General features: G+C 50.4%; 2 protein-coding genes and 1 non-coding gene across 5 annotated transcripts in view; 2 read left to right on the top strand and 1 right to left on the bottom strand.

The window, feature by feature from the left end:
• Window positions 1-8,484, top strand: part of Ppp1r13b (protein phosphatase 1 regulatory subunit 13B) — a 78,610-nt gene extending 70,126 nt beyond the window's left edge. Inside the window, exons 11-17 of the mRNA XM_051152118.1 lie at window positions 109-610; window positions 1,513-2,279; window positions 2,799-2,936; window positions 3,005-3,138; window positions 4,866-5,032; window positions 6,948-7,147; window positions 8,108-8,484. Coding sequence (XP_051008075.1) covers window positions 109-610; window positions 1,513-2,279; window positions 2,799-2,936; window positions 3,005-3,138; window positions 4,866-5,032; window positions 6,948-7,147; window positions 8,108-8,149 — 1,950 coding nt within the window. The 3' untranslated portion in view covers window positions 8,150-8,484. The remainder of the gene's footprint in view (window positions 1-108; window positions 611-1,512; window positions 2,280-2,798; window positions 2,937-3,004; window positions 3,139-4,865; window positions 5,033-6,947; window positions 7,148-8,107) is intronic.
• An 849-nt stretch (window positions 8,485-9,333) lies between these two features.
• Zfyve21 (zinc finger FYVE-type containing 21) lies at window positions 9,334-20,000 on the bottom strand. 3 transcript variants are annotated; one of them, XM_051152083.1, is made up of 8 exons: window positions 19,821-20,000; window positions 14,741-14,791; window positions 14,073-14,241; window positions 12,526-12,601; window positions 12,349-12,440; window positions 11,834-11,890; window positions 9,961-10,100; window positions 9,334-9,852 (listed from the first exon to the last, which is right to left on the bottom strand). In XM_051152083.1, the coding sequence occupies exons 1-8, from the start codon at window positions 19,956-19,958 to the stop codon at window positions 9,817-9,819; spliced, it is 759 nt and encodes a 252-aa protein (XP_051008040.1). In that variant the 5' UTR covers window positions 19,959-20,000; the 3' UTR covers window positions 9,334-9,816. The 3 variants fall into 3 exon arrangements, with proteins under 3 accessions (XP_051008040.1, XP_051008045.1, XP_051008054.1); XM_051152088.1 differs by having other exon boundaries at window positions 11,834-11,887; XM_051152097.1 differs by lacking the exon at window positions 11,834-11,890.
• LOC127197627 (U2 spliceosomal RNA) lies at window positions 13,245-13,435 on the top strand. Its single transcript, XR_007831711.1, has one exon. It is a non-coding gene; the product is annotated as a U2 spliceosomal RNA (small nuclear RNA).
• Window positions 20,001-22,234: the final 2,234 nt, after the last annotated feature.

Here is a 22,234-nt window from a genome sequence, read left to right as displayed (position 1 = left end):
TCGTTTACAGGTAATCAGTCCTGCTGTGTCTGCTGTTGTAAATGGACAGAAATACATTTAACCTTCCAAAGAGTAATTTGGTGTTTTCTTCTTAACTCCAAAATTTAGGGAATCGAGATTGGCAAAGGGCCACCTCCCATCCCTGGTGTAGGCAAGCCACTACCTCCAAGTTATGGGACATATCCAAGCCCTATGCCCCTGGGCCCAGGATCAACAAGCTCCTTGGAGAGGAGGAAAGAAGGCAGCTTGCCCAGACCTGGTACAGGCCCAGCAAGTCGGCCGAAACCTGCCCCGCTGCCCCCAGCAGGCAACGCTCCCCAACCTGGCTCCTCACAGCAGATTCAGCAGAGGATATCAGTGCCACCAAGTCCTACTTACCCACCAGCGGGGCCACCCACCTTTCCAGCTGGAGACGGAAAACCCGAGCTTCCACTGACAGTGGCCATTAGGCCTTTTCTGACTGAAAAAGGGTCAAGGCCACAGTCTCCTAGGAAGGGACCTCAGACAGTAAATTCAAGTTCTATATATTCCATGTACCTCCAACAAGCCACACCACCTAAGAATTACCAGCCACCAGTGCACGGCACCTTAAATAAGTCAGTTAAAGCAGGTATGCTGCTATGTACTCTCTGAAACGGAAGCTACCCTTGACTTAAGATCTATGTCCTTGCATGCTACTTAGCATAAACACAATTCTTACCTAAGGTACGGGGGTGTCAATTTAGGATGGAAGAAACTCCACTCTGACTTACTGCCTAGTTATTCACATATCACTCAGTAGTAAATCCATTACCCTGAAGGTTAAGACTTCTGCAGTTTCCATTTTTCTCCTGCTTCAGGGTAACTTGTGCCATTAGTTATCTAGTGATTGTGGGTGGGTGGGTGGAGGAGGTAGACCTGCTCGTCACTGCTAAGCCAGCATCCTGGGCATGGGCAGTGTAAGGAGCTACCAGGAGGGACAGCCTGGAGTGGGGGATTGACAGGGGCCTTCTAGGAAGGCAAGGGAGAAGGGAAAGCGCGGTCTATGAAGGGTTTCCCATACTAGCTGGAGGGTTCTATGGGTCAGGTCAAGGCTACAGCATCCAAACTGGTAGTTCAATTCCTGTGTTTACCTGCCAAGGATCTCCCAAGTACTACTATGGTCTGTGGCCACAGTTCTGACCATGGGAGAAGCTCTTAGGCCACAGGCCAATTGTCCTGTTCCAAAGAGGTAAGTATCTCCATGCTGCCTGAGTCATCCCAGGCTTAGACACAGACTTAGTGGATTTGGCATTTTCCTTGGCCAGAGAACAGTAGCCTTTGTTGAGTGGGGAAGCTCAGGTCAACAACCTTTTCTTTTCAAATAGCCCAGTTTAAAGGGAATGAGTGGAGGGTCTTGGAAAAGGTTTGCTAGGATTCAGAAAGCAAAACCTACCAGCAACAGTAGCTTCTACATCATCAAGTCAGTGCCAGGGAAAAGATCCTGTCACAGCAGCCAAGATGAAATTGCTTTGTCTTCTGTTTCTCCTCCAGTATATGGTAAGCCTGTCCTACCATCAGGGTCAGCATCTCCATCGCCCTTACCATTTCTTCATGGGTCAGTGGGCACAGGCACGACACAGCCTCAGCCACCTTCAGAATGTGCTGAGAAAGAGCCAGAACAAGAAGGCCCCAGTGTACCTGGAGAAGGCAGCACAGTGGAAAGCCTGCCACGGCCACTTAGTCCCACCAAACTCACACCCATTGTGCACTCACCACTTCGTTATCAGAGTGATGCGGACTTGGAAGCTCTCCGCAGGAAGCTGGCCAATGCTCCCCGACCCCTTAAGAAGCGCAGCTCTATCACAGAGCCAGAGGGCCCTGGAGGGCCCAACATCCAAAAGTTGTTGTATCAACGTTTCAACACTCTGGCTGGTGGCATGGAGGGTACCCCTTTCTACCAGCCCAGCCCTTCACAGGACTTTGTGGGCACCTTAGCTGATGTGGACAATGGAAATACCAATGCCAATGGCAACCTGGATGCATCTTTCCCTCCTCGGCCCACAGCCCCACTTCCTGATGAGCTTGCCCCATCCTCAGATGCCAATGATAACGAGTTACCTTCCCCTGAGCCAGAGGAGCTCATTTGTCCCCAGACAACTCATCAAACTGCTGAGCCTGCTGAGGACAATAACAACAACGTGGCTACAGTACCCTCCACAGAACAGATCTCAAGTCCTGTGGCTGAGGCTCCTTCAGAGGAGGAAGAGGTCCCTCCAGCACCTCTTTCCCCTGTTGTCCATCCTCCAGCAGCGTCTGCGGTGGGTATCCTTGCTAGACCAAAGCCAGACATGCAGAACTGTATGTGGGGACAGGGTAGTCAGATAGCACAGACCAGGGATCCAAAGCATAGTACATGGTACCCTGGTAAGCTAGATGCCACTGCAACCCCACCCCCAATGACAGAAGCGTGAGCCTTGCTGAGGGGCTGGGACCACCTCAGGAGATCCACAGAAGGCTTTCTTGGTGGGATCTCTGAGCCACCACTGAAATAGCCCTGTGGCCTGTCAGTAGGGATGAGCTACTGCCTCCCTTGGGGCAGATATATGGTTTGGCAGTGCAGCTATCACCATACGCCCTCCCACAAGTCTTCCCAGGAGTAGCTAGCAACCTCAACCAGCCACTCCACTCCACAGATGGCCAAGCCCTAGTAGGGAAGCTACCAGGGTTGCTCCTGGAAAACTGTTGCCTTAGTTCTTGCCACCGCTTCCCACAGCAGTGTCTTGGATTGGTCCTTGCCTTGGGGAGGTCACTTGATGCTAAAACACTTCCACCCACAGAGCAAACGAACCAACCTGAAGAAACCTAACTCTGAACGAACAGGACATGGGCTGCGAGTGCGATTCAACCCCCTGGCACTGCTTCTAGATGCTTCTCTGGAAGGAGAGTTTGATCTAGTGCAGAGGATCATCTATGAGGTGAGCCATACTCCCATATGTGCTGCTGGGAGTTAGAAGGGCTGGTTTTCACATACTCTGTGTCCTAGGTGGAAGACCCTAGCAAACCCAATGATGAAGGGATCACACCCCTACACAATGCTGTCTGTGCTGGTCACCATCACATCGTGAAGTTTCTGCTGGACTTTGGTGTCAATGTGAATGCTGCTGACAGTGATGGATGGTGAGAACCCATGTGGGATGGGGAGTGAAAGGGCTCAGAGACTCACTTTCCCCTATCTTACAAAAAGTAAGGACACCGTTACAATACAAGAATTGCCACACAAACCACTCCAGCACCAATCTCAGTGAGATACTGATGGTTTATTAGAATGCCACACCCCATGACTGACCATGGCCAGGCACACAGTGGACTTGGGAGCTGAACTGTGACGTTGGTCTGCTTCTAAGGCAAGCTATTCATAAGAAAAACTATAATCAGGTGGGAAACAAGGAGGAGGGCAGCATTACATCATTTTGATTAGCCAAACACAAGAAGAATCGATTTTGTTGTGAGCACAATGTATGCAGGTGGCTAGACAAGCATTCTAAGCTGAGTGGCTAGGACCCTTTCGGGAGAAAGGAACACAGCAGGGTATTGTGGTTCTGTTTAAGTAGACTGTGTATCATTCATTCAACATTCAGCAGGTACTGAACTGTACATAAAAGGCCATCAGTGCTCCCTGGCAGGCCCAGCCAGAGAACCTGAACTTAATTCTACCTTATGATCAAAGTGGAGATTTGGAGGCAAAATGGCTTCTGATGTGCTACAAGCAACAGTGGATGTTACCAAGGGAGCCACAGCTCTGCTGGGAACTAAAGTAGATCTCAGCAGAGGGGGAGTATAAGCAGGTTACAACAGACACAAGTTTTAGAAAACAGAGTCATGAGCGGAAGAATGCCCTTCACTGAATCCTAGGAAAGCTGTCGTCAGCATTTTGCCATTTCCGTCCTTCTCGCTCCTGTGGCGGCTGTTCTTCACATGCCTGCTGGCACTGTAGCTATCTGCTCTTCCTGTTTTCAGACTCTCTATGAAATACGCCAGACCATTAGAAATTCTACATGAAGAAGAACTTCAGAATTCCCCCTTGTAAATATTTAGGTGTTTGTGAATTTTGGGGAATTGTTATTCATTTGTTTTTTGTGTTTTTGTTTGTTTTTGGTGTGTTTTGTTTGATTGATTTTTTTTTTTTTTTTTAAACAGGGTTTCTCTGGCTGTCCAGGAACTCACTCTGCAAGCCAGGTTGGCCTTGAACTCAGAGATCTGCCTGCCTCTACCTCCTGAGTGCTGGGATTACAGACAGGTGCCACCATGCCCTGCTATAATATAGGCCACTTCTTGAACCACACCATGCACCTTTACCCAAAAATTTACAGGTCTAAATAATTTGTATAAATCAAAACTTTAAAAATTAGAAATTTGTAAGCATGTGGTGGTGATTGCCTTTAATCCCACCACTCAGGAAGCAGATCTCTGAGTTCAAGGCCAGTCTGATCTACAGACCAACTTCCAGGACAGCCAAGGCTACACAGAAAAACTGTCTTAAAAGCCAAACAAAAACCTAAACAAAACAAAAAACAAGTAGCAATTCCAGAAATCCCTCAGTGGTTAAAAGCACTGGATACTCTTCCAAAGGACCCAGGTTTGCCTCCCAGCACCCACATGGCAGCCTATCTGTAATCCAGCCCCAGAAGACCAACTGACACCCTCTCCTGGCCTGTGCACGCATATGACACACATGTATGCAGGCAAAACACCTAAATACATAAAAGTAACAAACACAACACTGAGAAAAAACTTGTCTGGCACAAAGGTATAGTACCTTCATCAGAAATCTTGGAGCTCTGTGTCAACACAGGAGCCAGGTAGCCCTGGGTGGTACCTGACTCTACCTTTCCCCCTGGTTCTAGGACACCACTACATTGTGCTGCCTCTTGCAACAGTGTCCACCTCTGTAAGCAGCTGGTGGAGAGTGGAGCCGCGATCTTTGCCTCCACCATCAGTGACATTGAGACTGCTGCCGACAAGTGTGAGGAGATGGAAGAGGGCTACATCCAGTGTTCTCAGTTTCTATACGGTATGTATGGAGGCTCAGTGTGCCTCAGCTGCTTACCCTGGCTAATCGGCACGTGTCCCACATGCTGGCTCAGTGAGTAGAGTGGATCATGCTTAAGTGCTCACTGCCTCTAAACTCACCCCTAAAACACCCGAAGATCCTGTCTGTAGCTGGGTTGTGCCAGCCTGCAGTCCCAGCACTTGGAAGCTTAGGAAGATAAGCTAGGCCAACCTTGCCTACATTGTGAGACTGCCTTAAACAACAAAACCCAATCACATTGAAAGGATTCTATTCTAGTTGCTGAGGAGTGGGAATGCCCTGGAAGCTTTGTAATGGTCCCCTGGGGTCTCAGGAGTGGAGCTCTGGGTCACCAGGCAGCACTGGTCTGCACACTTGCTGCTGGGTGCATGAGCTAAAAGCAGGGCTATTGACCTATAAGCTGGCTTGGGGCCATCTACTCACCTCAAGCATCTGGCAAGTGAAAGGCATGCCCTAACTAAGGTGGTGTGGCCTATGTCAGAAATCTGGGCGCTCAAACATGTCCTCTGTAAGTACTCACAAGTCACCTGTTCCACATACAGCTTGAGAAGCTACCATGTTTGGCCTGATGACGGTACAAGTGATTAGCCACACTGCACTCTGTACTGAACTCCTACAACAAAGGCAGGCAACAAACTTTATGGCAACAAAGACACTGGGCAGGGGGGCTAGAGAGATGGCTCAGAGGTTAAGAGCACTGTCTGTTCTTGCAAAGGTCCTGAGTTCAAGTCCCAGCAACCACCTGGAGGCTCACAACTATCTATTGCCCTCTTCTGGCAGGCAGGCACACATGCAGGCAGAACACTGTATGCATAATATATAATTTCTTTCTTTCTTTCTTTCTTTCTTTTTTTTTTTAATTTTTCAAGACAGGGTTTCTCTGTGTAACAGCTCTAGCCATCCTGAAACTCTCTCTGTAGACCAGGCTGACCTTGAACTCAGAGATCCTCCTGCCTCTGCCTCCCAAGTGCTGGGATTAAAGGTGTGTACCACCACCCCCTGGCTTGCTTTTTTTTTTTTTTTTTAAATGCTGAGCAGGCACATGGGCCCTGGCACATCCAGCCCATGAGGAAGAACTGTAGTCACATAAACTGCTAAGGGAGAAATCTTTCTCATCAGTGATGGTATAGACTCTGAAAGTCACAGAAGACACTGTGTGACATTGCACTTACAAAACTGTTGCAGTTAATTTAAAAGTATGGCCTAAAAATGTTTATTACTAGGCTTGTAGTTATCATGGCAGTATTATTCAATCTGCTTTCACAGTCAGTAAAGACACAGACACCAGACAGATTTTAGAGTAGCCTTATTTCACCTGGGGCATGGCAGATACTATCTCCGAAGCTGCCTTCTATTATCTCCCAGCCTCTATCCCATGCCAGCTGCTTGAATCATTTCTCTTTGGAATACCTCTCATCCATAATCCCAAAATACTTGCTAATGTTGTTCATCTGGGCCACTTCTTTCACGTGGAACTTGAGCTCCCCCTCTTGGCCTGCATGACTTTCCTATCCATGGCGATCCTCTTCTGTTCCTCTGGTGCCTGCCTCCTTTCCTTCAACTTTGGCCACACCTACCCAATTCTGCCATGCCCCAGATGCCTTTAATCAGCCAATCAGGTATAGTTTCTTAGGCAAGGTTACAAACATCATTTTGAGGTACATGAGTGTCTGCTCATAAAAGACAGCAAGCAGACCTCAGGAGAAAGAATTAGCAGTCAATTACAAAGCACCAGGCCCAACACAAGACCCAAAGTGCAAGCCATCATGTGCAGCCAGTGTGCTGCTACTCAAGGACAGTCATGGCTCCTTATCTGATGGCTGCCCAGTTTGTTCTTGGTACTTTATCTCTGCTGGCCACCCTCTGCTAAATCCTGACTATCCCTTTCTGATCCCAGGGGTACAAGAGAAGCTGGGAGTAATGAACAAAGGCACTGTGTACGCTCTGTGGGACTACGAGGCCCAGAACAGCGATGAGCTGTCCTTCCATGAAGGGGATGCCATCACCATCCTGAGGCGCAAAGATGACAGCGAGACGGAGTGGTGGTGGGCTCGTCTTGGGGACCAGGAGGGCTATGTGCCCAAAAACTTGCTGGGGGTAAGCACTCAGCACTTAGGAAGCCAGCTGGCTTTGTTTGCCTGTACAAACATCACAGAGGCACCCCTAGCATGGGGTCGGTTGTGCTCACACCAAGGCAGAACACATCACTTTGTCCAAGCCCCAGCAGCCTGCTCTGCATATGGGCAAGCTCCTGAGTCCTGAGAGTTGTGTGGCTTTCCTGCCTGCTGGAGAGCATGTGTAGCTCTAGAGACCATCAGGGTCACCTCACTCATTCACACTCATGGTGAACTTCGGCAAGTACTAAGCCACCCCACATAGTTCTCCTTGACCTGGAATTCTCCAGATGTGAGTGTAGGAGCACACACTGTAATCCTAGTGCTTCGTTCCTCTCATTTTGTTTTTGTTTTTTAACCCCTTACCTCTACTAAACTGACCGCTAAGCCCAGGGCCTGAGCAAGCACTCTGCCACTGAGCTAAATCCCCAACCTCTGTAATTATAGTCTTTGGGAGGCAGGAGACCCTAAAGGTAACTGCCAGCCTGGGATAGAGACCTGACTGCTTAAAAATAAAGCCTGTGAAGAAGTGGAGAAATTTGGTTCATGGGTTGTCAGCTGTATTGCATTCATAATGGCACCTGTCCTTTACAGAACAGTTGCCTCTGCTCTCTAAAGTGCTGTGGTAAGCCTGGCAGATGATTCTAGGCAAACGTGCCAGATAATTTGAACCTGCCACATGCCAAGGCATGAACCAAGCACAGGTGCTTGCACCTGAGCAGCTTACATTGTCAGGGGCCTGGCAGGCATTGGCAGGTTTTCAGGTGTGACAAAAAAAAAAAAAAAAAGGAACAGGTTCCCTGGGTCTCCGTAGAGAGGACAGCCGAGGTTAGGTCTGAGCAGGCACACTTTGGGGAGAATGCTGAGGTGACAGAAGAACCTAGAACCCAGTTCCTTCCTTCTCCATCATGTTTCACCCTAATTTTTGTCCATTGCTTCCTAGTTGTATCCACGGATCAAACCCCGGCAGCGAACACTCGCCTGAACTGCCCCTGGAGTACCAACGGTCTCATTTGCTCCCAGGAGCTACTGGAGAGGATTCCAGCTGCCCTGGAAAACTGCAGCTAGGATGGTCTCATGGTGCTCACTGTAGCAGACAGTATCCACAATGTGAACCCCAGCTTCCCAGGTGAGGCCCTTCTCCAGTCTGCAGGAACTGGGAAAGGCAGTAGTACTTTTGCCTTCAGAGGACTGCATTTTGCCAATTACTGTAAATCCAAATACATACCCAGCTTCCAAAACATCCACCCTTGTTGCCAATAAGTCCTATAACTATGAGCCCTGGCAGTTGCCAATGAAGATAAAGCTGACTTGGCCTGAAGGCCCTTTCTTATGTTAGGTGTCTCAGACTTCTAGCAAGAGTAAGCTGCTACCAGGTGGCTTTGGCCATCCATTCATGGAAAGTCTCAGACCATCATCCTTTCTCACATTCCCTCATCAAGTGTTTTCATTACCAAAGGAGCCCATTTGGAAACTGTTGTTTAGTTACCTGATGACTCTTGGATGTGGCTGGACTTGCATGCCTCAGCACATGGGGTTCTCTGAGTCCTACCGTTTCTAACTGTACAGTGTCATTTTTTATGCCCCCCTTTGGCATGAGCTCATTCTATTCTGAGTGCATTTAGACATGGGAGTCTGGGCAACCATGAGTCTAAGTTTGTGGTAGGCTGGACAAAGCCCGTTCAGGAGAGCCACCTGGCAGACTGGGATGCTGTCCCTGTGGCCACATTTCTAGCAAGATAAGCTCTATTCCCTGGGGCTTGAACTCTGTAGTCAGGCTTTTTATACACCAAGACTATTTTTCAACTAGGCCATTGAAAACTACCAGAGTTGTGTTGGAAATATTTCTTCCTCATCAAAACACAAGCCCTTAGCTTTATTTTTCATGTGAGTCTTGTGCATAACTGTGTATAAATCTGTTGTGTAGGCTCTGGGAGCAGTGCTGTAGTCAGCTGCCAAGTATTGATTGTACAGGTGGCATCCTATGCCATCCTGACACCACTGATGCTGTGTGATGTGGACAATAAACAGCTGTCTCACACCTGGCTGAGAGTCTTGTGTTCTGGACAGCTGCACAAAGTGACGCCAGAGCCTGCTATGTACTTTAAAAATAAGTTTTAATCATACACTTTATATACAAATTATTATTGTACAGCCATTTTAAAACAGTGAGAAGTAGAAAACACAAAGGTGATGCCTTCCTTTTAGTGACATATAAAAGGACTGTTCACTTTCCCAAATTAGTGACAGAGTGAACAGAGAGTCTATAAACGGGCTAAGGCATTGTAAACAGGCTATTGAGGATAGGCAGAGGCCTGAGCGATCACCACCTAATTTGTTTCTGTGGAAATAGGGCCAAAAACCTCTAATGAGCCTGGGAATTTATAGAAACATGGAATAGGTTATGCTAAACCTGTCTTAGCAGTACTGTAGTGCAGCTTCTCCCAACCCTAGTTAAGTACCAACAATGCACTATAACGTAAGCTCTTCAAAGCGTTAATCAGCAGTGCACATACTGCACTAGGTAAGTGAAACATTCTGTTTTCAGATACTTGAATTGCATTTCCAAGCACACACAGGGCAGAACCCTGAGTGCACAGGCAGGGGCAAGCAGCTTGGACTCCGTCACTCTTAGCTCAGTTCCCTTTGCAGTTACTGGTCTCGTGATTCATAGAGGAGCTTGGTAGCCTGCAGAACACCATAAAGCATGACTGGTTCTGTGCCTTTTAGGTGGTATCTAGGGGCACCCCAGCTATGTGGTAATCTTTTGGGAAAACCGCTTGTCTATGAGCTTACCTTGTGCATGGCTGCCAGCCATGCTGCAGCCTGCCTCTTGCTGCCACTTGCATCCTCTCCAGCCATCAGCCTCAGCTGTGTTGCAGCCTCTGCCCCTGGCACTGTGTACTGTAGGAACATGCCTGTGGCTCGAGTGCTGCCTGCAGGAGGAGGGAGATGAGCTGCATATAGAGCACCTTAGTGCCCTGTGCGCTGCTCAGAAAGCAACCTTTGTTGGAAACATGCAGTGGTGAGTGACATTAACTCCTGCTTCTGCAGAGACCCCATGTGCACAGAGAACAGGAAACAGATATAAAGTTGGCTTGTGATCCCCAGGGCCAGGATAAACTAAAGGTACCATATCACTGAGAACAGGATTTATGACCTAGTCCAGGAACTGCCAAGCCTTCTTTATCCATGCCTTGCTCCTTTCTACCATAAGAGAAACTACACACGGACACAAAGCCAGAGCAGTGGAAGTACAGAAACTACTTTAGGAACCAGATAGAGGTTGGAGGCCACAGATGAGCCTGTGGAAACCAAGGCCAAAGCTGAGCCGACTGCTAATGCAGGAGTGATGCCACTACCCAGTCAAGCACCATTCTTTCACACCTTGGCGTCCCATGGAGGTCCCTGTTGGGGGGGGGGTCAGCCTGCCAAGTCACAGCTCCATCTCTGGGCTATGACCAGCTGCTCTAAGGACAATGATTTAATTTAGGGTCTGCTTTAGGAATAAACCACTAGAGAAATAGGTAAGTCCTGTCAGGGCCATGGTGACCGGAAGGAAACCATTTTGGGAAATGGCTTACCTCTAATCAGACATCATTATAAAATCAAAGCAGTCTGAGTCCCGCTGGCCACTGGAGAGAGCATGCAGACCACAGCCAGGAAGAAGCCTGACTTCCTTGCCTGTAAAGGATCTCGCTGAGAGGGCTGGGCCGGGCTGGGCCCACCCAGAGGCTTTCTGAACTATATTCTAATCCGGAAGCCTAGAAACCCACCTGAAGAACGCCAGCTGAGCTGCCTGATCCAAGCTGCTGCAGAACTTCCTATCTGGGCTATGTCTATCTACCCACCAGTTTTTAAAAATAAAACTGTACTGAAAGTGGTAATGGCCACTGTTGGTTGTGGCTGTTCTATGCTATGGCCACCAAAATTTACCCCCAATGGGGGCTAGAGAGACTGGTTCTGCAGTTAAGAGCACCCACTGCTCTTACAGAAGGCCTAGGTTCAGTTCCCAACACCTACAAATGATGGCTTACAACCATTTGTAGCTCCAGTTCTAGGGATCTCTGAAGGCACTAGGCAGGTGCACAGTACATGTACATACATGCAGACGTTCTTGACTTTTAGACACCCTGGGAAAGGGGGTGGCAGTGCGGGGTGAGTCTAGATTTCTAGACCCTGCCTTTGGCACTAGGGTATCTTCAGCGAGCTTAACACTTCATGCACCTTAGCCAGGCCCCTCTTACTGCTGCTTTCAAGAGACTGAGGTGGAGGAGCTGAGAGCCAGGGATTCCTGGGGGCCAGTGTGTTGAGTGAGGCAAGCTACTGGGTGCAGTGATGAAAGCTGCCACCAGTGCATATGCCTGGTGCCCAGTCAGCAAAGGATTGTCCACACAGCTGGCTCAGTGCACTGTGGGCTCGCAGACACTATCTGTCAGCTCTTGCATAACTTCTCCCTGGGGAAGAACTGAGCAAGCTTACTTTGTTCTCTCAGGACATTTTCACTTGTGCTCTATAGGCTCCTATGGTTAACCTTGAATCTCTCTTAATCAAAATAAGTGACCCAAAGTTTCAGGACCCACCCCAAGGGACAGAAGCACAGGAGTCATAGAAGGACAGGTATCACAGCATGCTTGGAAGAGCGACCCAGGGGAGGATGGAGGCTGACCTTCAGAGGCAGGCAGGCTCCCCAGGAGGCTGGTGTAAGTGTGAATGTCTTTTTCTACTTGAAGAAGGTAGGCAGGCAGTGCAAAGAAGACACAACCGAGAATCAGTCAGAAAATGGAAAGCAAGATGCATCAGGTCAGATCTGCAGGGTCATAATGCACAATGTGCAGTTCAACCAACACGGTGAGGCTCAGCCGAGACTAAAGCTCACTGAACAAGGACCGTGGCTGCAGGCAGGCCCTCAAGCAGGCTCCAGATGAGCCACCACCACAGACCTTGTCTGGGAGCTCAGACACTGCATTTGGGGCACCATCTAACAGTAAGTAAGATGACCTAAGTAATAGGAAACCATGACACAGCAGGAATCTCCCCTCTGTACTTACCTGGTGGGTTCTAAAGTTACTGACTTAACATAAGCCCCAATGAAGGGCGTGGCGGGCCATCCTGGGACCAAGTGCAGTACCTCCTGTTGCCCACATAGGTACTAGACCCCTCCTGCTCAGGAAAGGCATGTACCTCCAGGAGTGAAGCCTTCTGTGAGAATCTGCACAGTACAGACGTGTGCAATCTCGATTTCATGATGGCTGTCTCCATCCAGAATCAAGCATCTATAACCAACAAAAGAGATACTCATGAGACTGAGGCCGAAAGCCTATCAACCCTGCCCAGTGCTAGTGGGACTTCAGCTCTTACCTCTGATTGTTGGAAAGACGACAAACCATGGTCTCAGGTTTCTCTGAGTCCCCCAAAGTAACAAGGAAGGTAGCTCCTTGGAAAACAAAACCAAACCACACATGACCTACTGCTTCATCTCCCTGCCCCCAGACCCATGCACTCAAGCCTTCCTCACCCAGGGGTTCTGCTCAAACTATGGCACCAGCCAAGGACAATATGTGCAGTAAACTTCAAACCCCAAACCAGATCTAACCAATGGGCAGGACAGTCTCCACAGTTGAGTGGAGAGTGACTTTCACATGAACTCTGGTGCCCCATATTTGACCATGTCCCCTTGATGGGGAGGCCTGGTGGCACTCAGAGGAAGGATAGCAGTCTACCAAGAAGAGACTTGATACCCTATGAGCATATACAGGGGGAGGAGGTCCCCCTCAGTCACGGTCATAGGGGAGGGGAATAGGGTGAAAGCGGGAGGGAGGGAGGAATGGGAGGATACAAGGGATGGGATAACAATTGAGATGTAATATGAATGAATTAAAAAAAAAAAAAAAAAAGCCTTCCTCCATTACCAGACAAGAGAGAACAGGCTGATACAAATGACAGTTTTGTGTTTAGGGTCCCTTTGTTAGGCAAACAGGCAATCATGTTAAGGGTCTCAGAAGCTTAAAAAGGCACTGCTTGGGGGCTAGAGATGGCTCGGGTAAGAGCATAATGTTCTCTAAGAAGACCTGGAATCAATCGCTTCTCGGCCTTTTGGCTAAGATCAAGTGTAGTATCTGTTCTTATCAGTTTAATATCTGATATGTCCTCTATCCGAGGACAATATATTAAATGGATTTTTGTAGCTAGGAGTTGGAATAGGAGCTTGCTCCGTCCACCCCACGCATTGACCTGGTATTGCAGTACCTCCAGGACTGGTGCACCCCTCCGGGGGGTGGGGGGGAGAAGACCTGGAATCAATTCCCAGCACACACATGGTGGCTCAACTTCCTGTGACTCCAGTTCCAGGGAAATGGACTCCCTCTTCCGACCTCTGTAGGCATGAGGTGGGCACATGGTGCATAGACATCATGTAGGAAAAATACCCAGCCACATAAAATAAAGGCGTTGCTATGCATACAAAGTGTGAATTTGGTTATAACCTTCAGAGAAGGTCATCAAGTCCCAGATCAAATAACAGTGACTGTACTCTATAAGCAGAGTGGGCAAGGCCAAAGTGGTAGAAAAGAGGCTGGCCCCGCCTGTGTGGTAAATATGGGCCTACAGCACTGAGAGGCCGTGCTGCTTGGCAGAGCTGTGGGAGGCAGGCCCCACACCCAAGAGACCCAGCATCTGCTACAACTTGTGTCCAGGCCTCTTCTCTGAGGGCCATGGTCACACAAAACGACTACTAATGACAGCCTTCCACCTGGGGAAGGTGCTGCTGGCCCCAGGTCCCTGTCCATCTGATGCCCAGTAAGTCATTTCCATCTCCGAAGTCAGCTCTAGCACCTCCTCTAAGTAGAGAAGGAGGCAGGCCACACCATCTTGGAGCAGGCCACGGCATGTCCACTTGCCATGCTTACCGCTTAGGAGCACTTTGAGCTGCTTGTCATAAAACTCAGCCTCACGGTGGGACACCAGCGCACACTCAGCACACTGACGCACTGGGTCCACAAAGCACATACGCCGAAGTGGTACCTTCTGGCTGCAGCACCTGTCACAGAAGCATTTCCCACAGCGGCGGCAGTGATGCTGATGAGAGTGAAGGTTGGACAGTGAGAGAGTCAAAAGATGCACCAGGCCTGCCCTGCTAGCCAGTGCTCTCAGAACACTGAATGCACCTGTAGCTGTGTGCCACGTCCACACAACCCAGTGTGCACACAGCAGAGCTTTGCCCCACGTGGGAAAAAAGGGCTGAAAGAGGTTCTGTTCTCTGTCTCGACGTGAGTGTGGGTGAGTCAGGATTGAAGCCATGGCCTTATACATTCTAGGCAAGCAGTTCAATCACTCAACCACAACCCAAGCCCTCAACTCCTTCCCCTTCTTGCTGCCCAGCACAGGCTGTCTCTGAGCCTCCTTGAGAGCTCAGTGCTCCCTGTGGGGGAGCTACCCCAGTGACTGATAGGTATCAAAATGGCCTGTAAGATCCAGTTCCTCTGAGGGACTGGGCTTTCCCCAGGAAGAACTCACTCAGTCGTCTACTGGGCCCAGTCCTCCCCTCCACTGCATGCCCGCCACAGCCTCAGCTTACCTTTCTGGTGATAAAGTCAAACTTGGCGTCACACTGCATACATCTTGGACACTAGGAGGGAATGTGACCCAGTATTATAATCCATCTCTGTTACTTGGCTAACTGCTGGGGCAAGGCCAAGAGGTGCCAGGAAAAGCTGCTGAGAAAGCCAACCTTCTGCCAGAAGCAGCCTGCAGAGGTAGATTATGAAACTGCAAGGCAGGACAGCCATTGTGTTCAGTGTGTAGCTCAGAAGCCAGAGAAGACTCTACGTTAGCCAAGGCTCTACGTTAGGAGGACAGCTCTTTTTGTTTTTTGTTTTGTTTTTCTTTTTTCTTTCTTTCTTTTTTTTTTTTGGTTTTTTGAGACAGGGTTTCTCTGTGTAGCCTTGGCCATCCTGGACTCACTTTGTAGACCAGGCTGGCCTCGAACTCACAGAGATCCACCTGCCTCTGCCTCCCGAGTGCTGGGATTAAAGGCGTGCGCCACCACGCCCGGCTTTGTTTTGTCTTTCAAGACAAGAGTTTCTCTGTGTAGCGTTGGCTGTCCTAGACTCGCTTAGTAGACCAGGTTCGAACTCACAGCAATCCTGCCTCTGCCTCCCAGTGCTGGGATTAAAGGCGTGCGCCACCTCGCCTGGCTTTTTAGGAGGGCAGCTGGCTTTTTAGGAGGGCAGCTTTAAAGCCCGAGGAGCCCTCACCAGGACCTGGCCCGCATGCCTGATGGCCAATAGTCTGTGGGGTGCAAAGGCACACAGTTCAGACCAGAGGGGTTTTGATTCCTTCAGACTCTGCATGCAGATGCAGCTCACCTTTATCCTGTTACAGGAGCCAAAGTTCAGTGGTGTGAAATGAGCGTGGCGTTCCATAGCAGGAAACGGCCTGCACTGGGGAAAGGCTAAGTCTACCTTGCTTTCCACACAAAGGAGAGCACGAGGACTCTTAGGAAGTATGGTTCTGAACGCACACCTGACTGGGGCCCATGACAAAGACTCTAGAGCAGAACACAAAACAAGAGGTCCAGTATGGCCTGAAATGTGCACACAGGAGAGGGATACAGAAGGCTCTGAGTCTGGACTTGGGCAAAGTCTTCTGTGTACATGGATTTACACAAGCAGGAGAATGGTACTGAGTAGGATGACATGAAAGACCTGGGATAGGGTGGCAGCTGCAGATCACTTCCACAGTGAACAGGGCTTGCTGGCCTTCCTCTGCTACTCTTCCTCTTGACAGCAGCAGAACAGGGCACTCACCACTGAGTCTGCATCGTGCTTCAAGTTCTCCCACCCCAGAAGTCAGGTACATTCTGTGTAGCCCTGGCTGTCCTGGACTCACTCTGTAGACCAGGCTGGCCTCGAACTCACAGAGCTCTGCCTGCCTCTGCCTGCCTCTGCCTCCCGAGTGCTGGGACTAGAGCTGTGCACCACACACCTGGCTTCATTCTTTATCTTTCAAAGCAATACTTTTTAATCTATCTTCCATTCTACAAGTTCATGATAACTTCAAAGCAAATAGTTTTATCTGTTTTTCATTTCACAAGTTTATTATAAGCTCAAAGCAATAGTTTTTTATGTCAGAGGTTAACATGGGTTTTACCAAGAAACAGGTCATCTATCTCGGTCTTATTTTTGAAGTCCTGTGTAGGTAAACTAGCTAACCATCTATTCTCTGTCCTTACACTCAGAATAGAATGGCCTGCTCCGTATTCACTGCTTTTCTTATCATGTGCACACCAAGCCTTGCGATCTCATCCCTGGACCTAACCCAGAGTGAACGTTTTCCTTGATCCTAAGTCTGTCCCCAGCCTAACTAAGACGGTATGTAAACAAACATACTACATACACTTACACACAATGATAAAACAAAACATTTTATAAAGGGTGCTGGGAGATGGCTCAGTTGGCAAAGTACTTGCCACATAAGCATGAAGACCTAAGTTCACCCCCAGACCCACATAAAAGCCGGGCACAGCCATGCGCACCTCGGCAAGTGGACAAAAGCAGACCCTGGCCAGCCAATAGGTGAGCTCCAGATTCCGTGGGAGACCCTGTCTGAAAAACATAGGTGGTGCTGGCTGAAGGAAATAGCCTGAAGTGTGGCCTCTACTCTAATATGCATATGCGCGTGCGCACACAGACACACACACACACACACACACACACACACACACACACACACACACAGGCACCAGTATCAACTGTTTATTAACTAATGGTAAGCCAACAGGAAGAAACAGCCTAGTTCAGGAGCTAGAGAGATGGCTCAGCACTTAAGAGCACTTGCTGCTCTTGCAGGGGACCTGGGCTCAGTACCCAGCCAGCACTTACATAGCTGGCTCATAGCTCCAGTACTAGGTGACCCAACACTTCTGCAGGGCTTGCACAAAGCATGCACGTGGTACACAGGCATACATGCAAGAAAAAGTCATATACATATTTTTTTTTTAAGTTGAAAGAGCTGGGGCAGTGGTGGCGCACGCCTTTGATGACAACACTCGGGAGGCAGAGGCAGGCAGATAGCTGTGAGTTCCAAGCCAGCCTGGTCTACAAAGCAAGTCTAGGACAGCCAAGGCAACACAAAGAAACACTGTCCTGAAAAAGGGGGAAAAATGTTCAAAGTAGAAGGCAAAGAGCACACATACACATAGAGGCATGAGATAAGGACGTATGAACCGGTCAGCTGGAAGTTGGCTGCCTTTGCAGTGGAGGTGAGAGCAGTTCTAGCACAGGGACTGCCATCAGACTTTCTACACTCACAGAGCTGACAAACAGCTCAAAGACAAAAAAAAAAAAAAAAAAAAAAAAAAAATTTGGTGAGAAACAAACTACAGACTGGAAGCTGATCAGGAACTTTCTCCTGACTTTTACACAAATCTCAGCCAGGCACAGGACTGAAGCCTCTCACAGGGCCACTAGTTCCAGAGCTAGAACACATAGGGAGGTTCCTGCCGCCTTGGGAAGAGCATGGGGTGAACTTTACACTGTGACCCTATAAAACAATTGTGAAATCCCAGCCCTTCCCAGGCAGGCTATGAAGCACCCCTCCCCCATAGGCACAGCCCAGGCCACCCCTCCCCAGCCAGTTCAGCACTAGACCAAGTTCAGCAGGCATCCCAAATCTGTTCCTGCCATCTCTTCCATCCTTGGTCACTCCTGCAAAGCAAAGCCCTTTCTGACCCCCGAGCCACTAGCTGAGCCCATGCCCTTCTTTGGAGTCACTTGTCAGAGACAACCTCTACCCTCTTGGCACAGACGTGGCCTTTCTACTAGGCCATCCAGACTTACGATCTCAGGTGTCAATCGCGTGAAAGCAAAGGCTCCTTAGAGAGCAACAGGGAAAATGTTGAAAAAGCTAGTCTAGGCTAAAGGACAGTGAGAACACTTTTCCAAGGGCCTCAGATCCTGATCCTCACCGGCATGGCTTCCCACCCCAAATGGCCTCTTCTACCTGCCCCACATGTACCCCTTATTTCAATCCGTGCATTACTGGGCTCTCCTAGAAACAGCTGCTGCCCAGTTCTGGGTGTTACTCTGAAACTGATTCGCAACAACCACTTTTACCCACTGACTCATCTCCCAACAACCCCACTTTGTTTGTGAGACAGCCGTGTAGCCTAGGCTGGTCATAAACTATTTTCTTGTCTTAGCTTTCCAACAACTAGCGTTCCAGGCTGTATCCCATCCTTACCACGCTGCACCACCGCGCATGATTATGCTTTCCCATTCCGAAGCCCACACACACCTCAGGGGAGCTAAGAGCACTCAGGGTTGTGTTCAGTTACCTTCACAGACGTGGAAGAAAGGATGATCTGTGTACTCAGATACCTAAGCGCAAGGGTAAAGTGCAGAACTAAAATGGCTCAGCCAGGGACGACAGGGACAGCTCCATGACACACCTACTACACCAGGAGTCGTCTGGGCCTCTTTCAGGGCTCTGAGAATCCAGCACTGATATAGGGGCTCTCAAGTAACTTCAGAATTGAACTTGGGAGTGGCAGGGCAAGGGCAGCCAGGCAGCAAGCAGCCTCTGGTTGCACAGGTGGGTTCTCCAGCCCCCAGTGCCCACTGTTTTAAAGAATGCTGAACCTCCCTCAAAGAAACTGTAGGGCTTCACCCACCTGTGGATGAGATCCCACAGAGAAAAGCAGCTGATTAGAATTCGGAGCAGGGATTCTAACTTAAAGTTTCTGGGAGGGTGTCAGGTGTGGTGGAGCACACCTTTAAATTCCAGCACTCAAAGAGTGTGGTAGGAGGATCTCAGTGAGTTCAAGGCCAACTTAGTCAACACAGGAGGGTGTGACAGTGCATACCCAGCACACAGGAGGCAGACCCAGGCAGATCTAAGTGAGTTCTAAGCCAGCCTGTTCTATGTAGTGAGTTCCAGAACAGCCAGAGCTTTATAGTGAGGACTCGCTTTATGGAAATAGAAAAAAGAAAGAGTGAAGGAGGAGGAGGAGAAATGGATGAATTTACAAGAACCACTGAGATGGCTCACCATACAGCCACACCTGAGACCTGAATTCCATAGCTGGGACCCACATAGTTTAAGAAAAAAACCTATCTTCCATAAATTGTCCTCTGACCTACACACGCACGTTGTGGCATAGGGGAAAAGCCGCATACACACAAGTGTAAAAAGTAAATGCAAAAAAAAAAAAAAAAGTTTATAAAAGTCACCAATACTTAGTTGATACATTTTAGATATAGTTAATTTACTCTGGAATAAAATCGCATGGAATGCATAAAGTGCTTCTATTTTCTCCCAAGTGTCCAAGCTTTGCAGAGCTTAGAACTCCGAAGCCTGCAAACTCCTTGGCACCGAACCTCCATGGGCAGATGGAGGCGGACTCCCTCACCCTCGCTCCCACGGACCCATCCCAGCCCCAAACTAGCGCACCGCCCACTGGTGGGCCATTCCACAGCCCCCCTCGCCCTTCCCCCGGCTCTGCACCGCGCAGCCAATGACCGCCAAGGAATGGAAAACGCCCCACAGCACGGGAGGGACAGCGGGGACGCCCGGAGGGGAGCCGCGGCCGAGCGCCCCGAGGGCGGAGGCGGGGAGACGCCCAGGCTCTGGCTGGGGACGCGGGGGCTTGGACGCACCTCCTTGTCCGGAACCCACTGCGGTTCCTCCAAGCCGAATGGGCTTCCGAAGGCGCGATGCTCCGGCACCATGCGCAGGCCGCTGGGCGAGCGCACAAGCTTCTTGGCGTCCCGACGCGCGGCCACCCCCGAGGACATGTCTCCGCCTGAGCCCCTCACGCCACCGCCCGCGCCGAGCCCGCACAGGGCCCCGCCCCGCCCCGCCCGCCAGCACAATGACAACGCCGGAGCCCAATCCGCAACCGCAGTTCGGAACATGAGCCAATGGGAGAGTGGTATCCGCCCCAACGCCGCGCTTCTCCAATCCGCGCAAGCTCCCCGCCCCTGCAGCAGGCCACCAATAGGCGACGAGGGATGGGGGCGCTCTCTGCCCCTTTCTGGGAAATCCTGACTTCGGATTGGCCAGTTAATCAGCCACGTAGCCGCCTCTTCGCGTCTGCTGGGTGGGGCAGACTCACAGTCCTGCCGCTCATTGGAAGAGAAGACGGACGTGGGCGGGGCTTCCGGAGCGGGCGGAGCGCGCGGGAGAGCTCGCACGGCGGCTGATCCCGGAGGCTAACACGGCGTGAGTGGTGGGGCTTGGGGCGCCGGGAGTGGGCAGAGGGCCCCGTGGGTTTCGAGCGCCCAGGCTCGGGCCGGAGCTCAAAGAACGATCTTCTCCGGCGGGGCGCCCCTTCAGGCCCGTAGCGGGGTTTGAAGGAATCGAACCCAGAGTCCCAGGCCAGCCACAGCTTCACCAGTCGCTATAGACTTGGCCTGTGACTTTTTTTCTTGGTGGCGTTTTTAAGGGCAACGGTGCGTGTAGCCTAGGCTGACATCGGACTCCCAACAGTCCTGCCCCAGCCGTCTTAGTACTAATACAGCAGTGAGCCGCCACGCGCATCTCATCCTCTGGTTTCTCTGGCTAATTGGCCTCGCTTCCCAAACAGCGGCAACCCAGGAGCTTTGCTCAGTCTGTCATAGCCTGCTCCCCAGTTAGGAGGCATAGGTGGGTGGGGGCCTGTCTCTCTGGAAGGCGGGAAGACAGGCGGCCAAGTGGAGCATAGAGCTCCGTGCCAGTGTCTGAGACACAGGTTCTCAGTGTTGAAGTGACAGATGTTCATTGGCATTTTGTAAAACAAGGCTAGCTGCCTCAAGGCCTCGGCAGTTGCTAGTGCAGAGACAGAACCAGGCCCATCCTCTGTCCAGCTTCCACCAGGCCCCGTGATTACACTGGTTCACCACTGGACAGGTCAGCTGACGGCTTCGGGACCTTTGAGTTGTAGCGCCGAGGCTCTGTGTCCTCAGGAAGAAACATGTTCTCAAGCCAGCCTCCCTCCTCCCCTGCAGCTGCCTGGTGGGATGCTGTGGCCAGGCTTGCTCCAGTCTCCTGGCCTTGCTAATGCCACTGTTGCAGCTGGAGACTTCACTCAGCTATTTTTAAAGTGCTAAGCTTCATACAAGATGCTGGCCCTCAGCTGCCTTAGCACCCCCCATCACACATATACTGGGTGTGTGTACGTGTGTACATGGCTGTTGACATGTGTGGAAGCCAGAGGCTGATGTCCAATGTATTCCTCAATCACTGGCCTTATGAGCCTGCTCTGAAAACCCCATCTCTGGCAGGCCACCATGCCTGCCCAGCACCAGATCTCACAGCCTCACACTTGCACAGCAAGCCTGAGCCACCCCTACCCCCACACTTAGCACTTCTTGACATTGTCATTTGAACCCATGGATGAGATAGCAGTGTATTGTCACATCTTTTGTCACACTACCTAGCATAGGCAGCCCGGGGGAAGGAGTAGAGTCCTGGGGCCGCCCCTTCCTGGGAGGGTCACCCAGTGCTCTCCAGCAGCCCTGTCCCTTCTGTTGTTCTCTGATGAGGTTCAGTTTCCCACTCCATCCCTCAAAATCCCAAACTCAGAAATAGATAAGAGAACGCTGAGCAAGACCCATGCGTGTGCACCTGGACCCATACATGCCCCAGGACAAGCTAGCACCAGCTAGTTTCCTTCTCCCACTCCCAGCTGAGCCGCAGGAACTGTTGCTTTCAGGCTATTAGGGACAGCTGTATTTGTTCGGTCTGGAATCAGCCTAGGCTTCTGAACTGCCCACTTAGCATAGTGCAGACAGAAGCATTTGCCGTGTGCTTTCATGGCATACCTAGCCACCGTCCACCGCCCTGTGCTTTCATGGCATACCTAACCACCGTCCACCGCCATGTGCTTTCATGGCATACCTAGCCACCGTCCACCGCCATGTGCTTTCATGGCATACCTAGCCCACCGTCCACCGCCATGTGCTTTCATGGCATACCTAACCACCGTCCACCACGCTGTGCTTTCATGGCATACCTAACCACCGTCCACCACGCTGTGCTTTCATGGCATACCTAACCACCGTCCCACCACGCTGTGCTTTCATGGCATACC

This window comes from Acomys russatus, chromosome 1 (genome assembly GCF_903995435.1).
Source record: "Acomys russatus chromosome 1, mAcoRus1.1, whole genome shotgun sequence".
In the NCBI taxonomy this organism is placed as follows: domain Eukaryota; kingdom Metazoa; phylum Chordata; class Mammalia; order Rodentia; family Muridae; genus Acomys; species Acomys russatus.
This window is presented reverse-complemented; position numbering and strand designations above follow the sequence as displayed.

Bases quoted from the DNA above. Each gene is read 5' to 3' on its own strand.
- Zfyve21 (XM_051152083.1), bottom strand. From the start codon at position 19,958: ATGTCCTCGGGGGTGGCCGCGCGTCGGGACGCCAAGAAGCTTGTGCGC. The intron at 12,602-14,072 runs GTAAGCATGGCA...TTGTTTTCCAAG, and splicing joins GCTCAAAGTGCTCCTAAGCG to GAGCTACCTTCCTTGTTACT. The intron at 9,853-9,960 runs GTAAGCTCATAG...GGTGTTCTGCAG, and splicing joins GGCTGGCAGCCATGCACAAG to GCTACCAAGCTCCTCTATGA.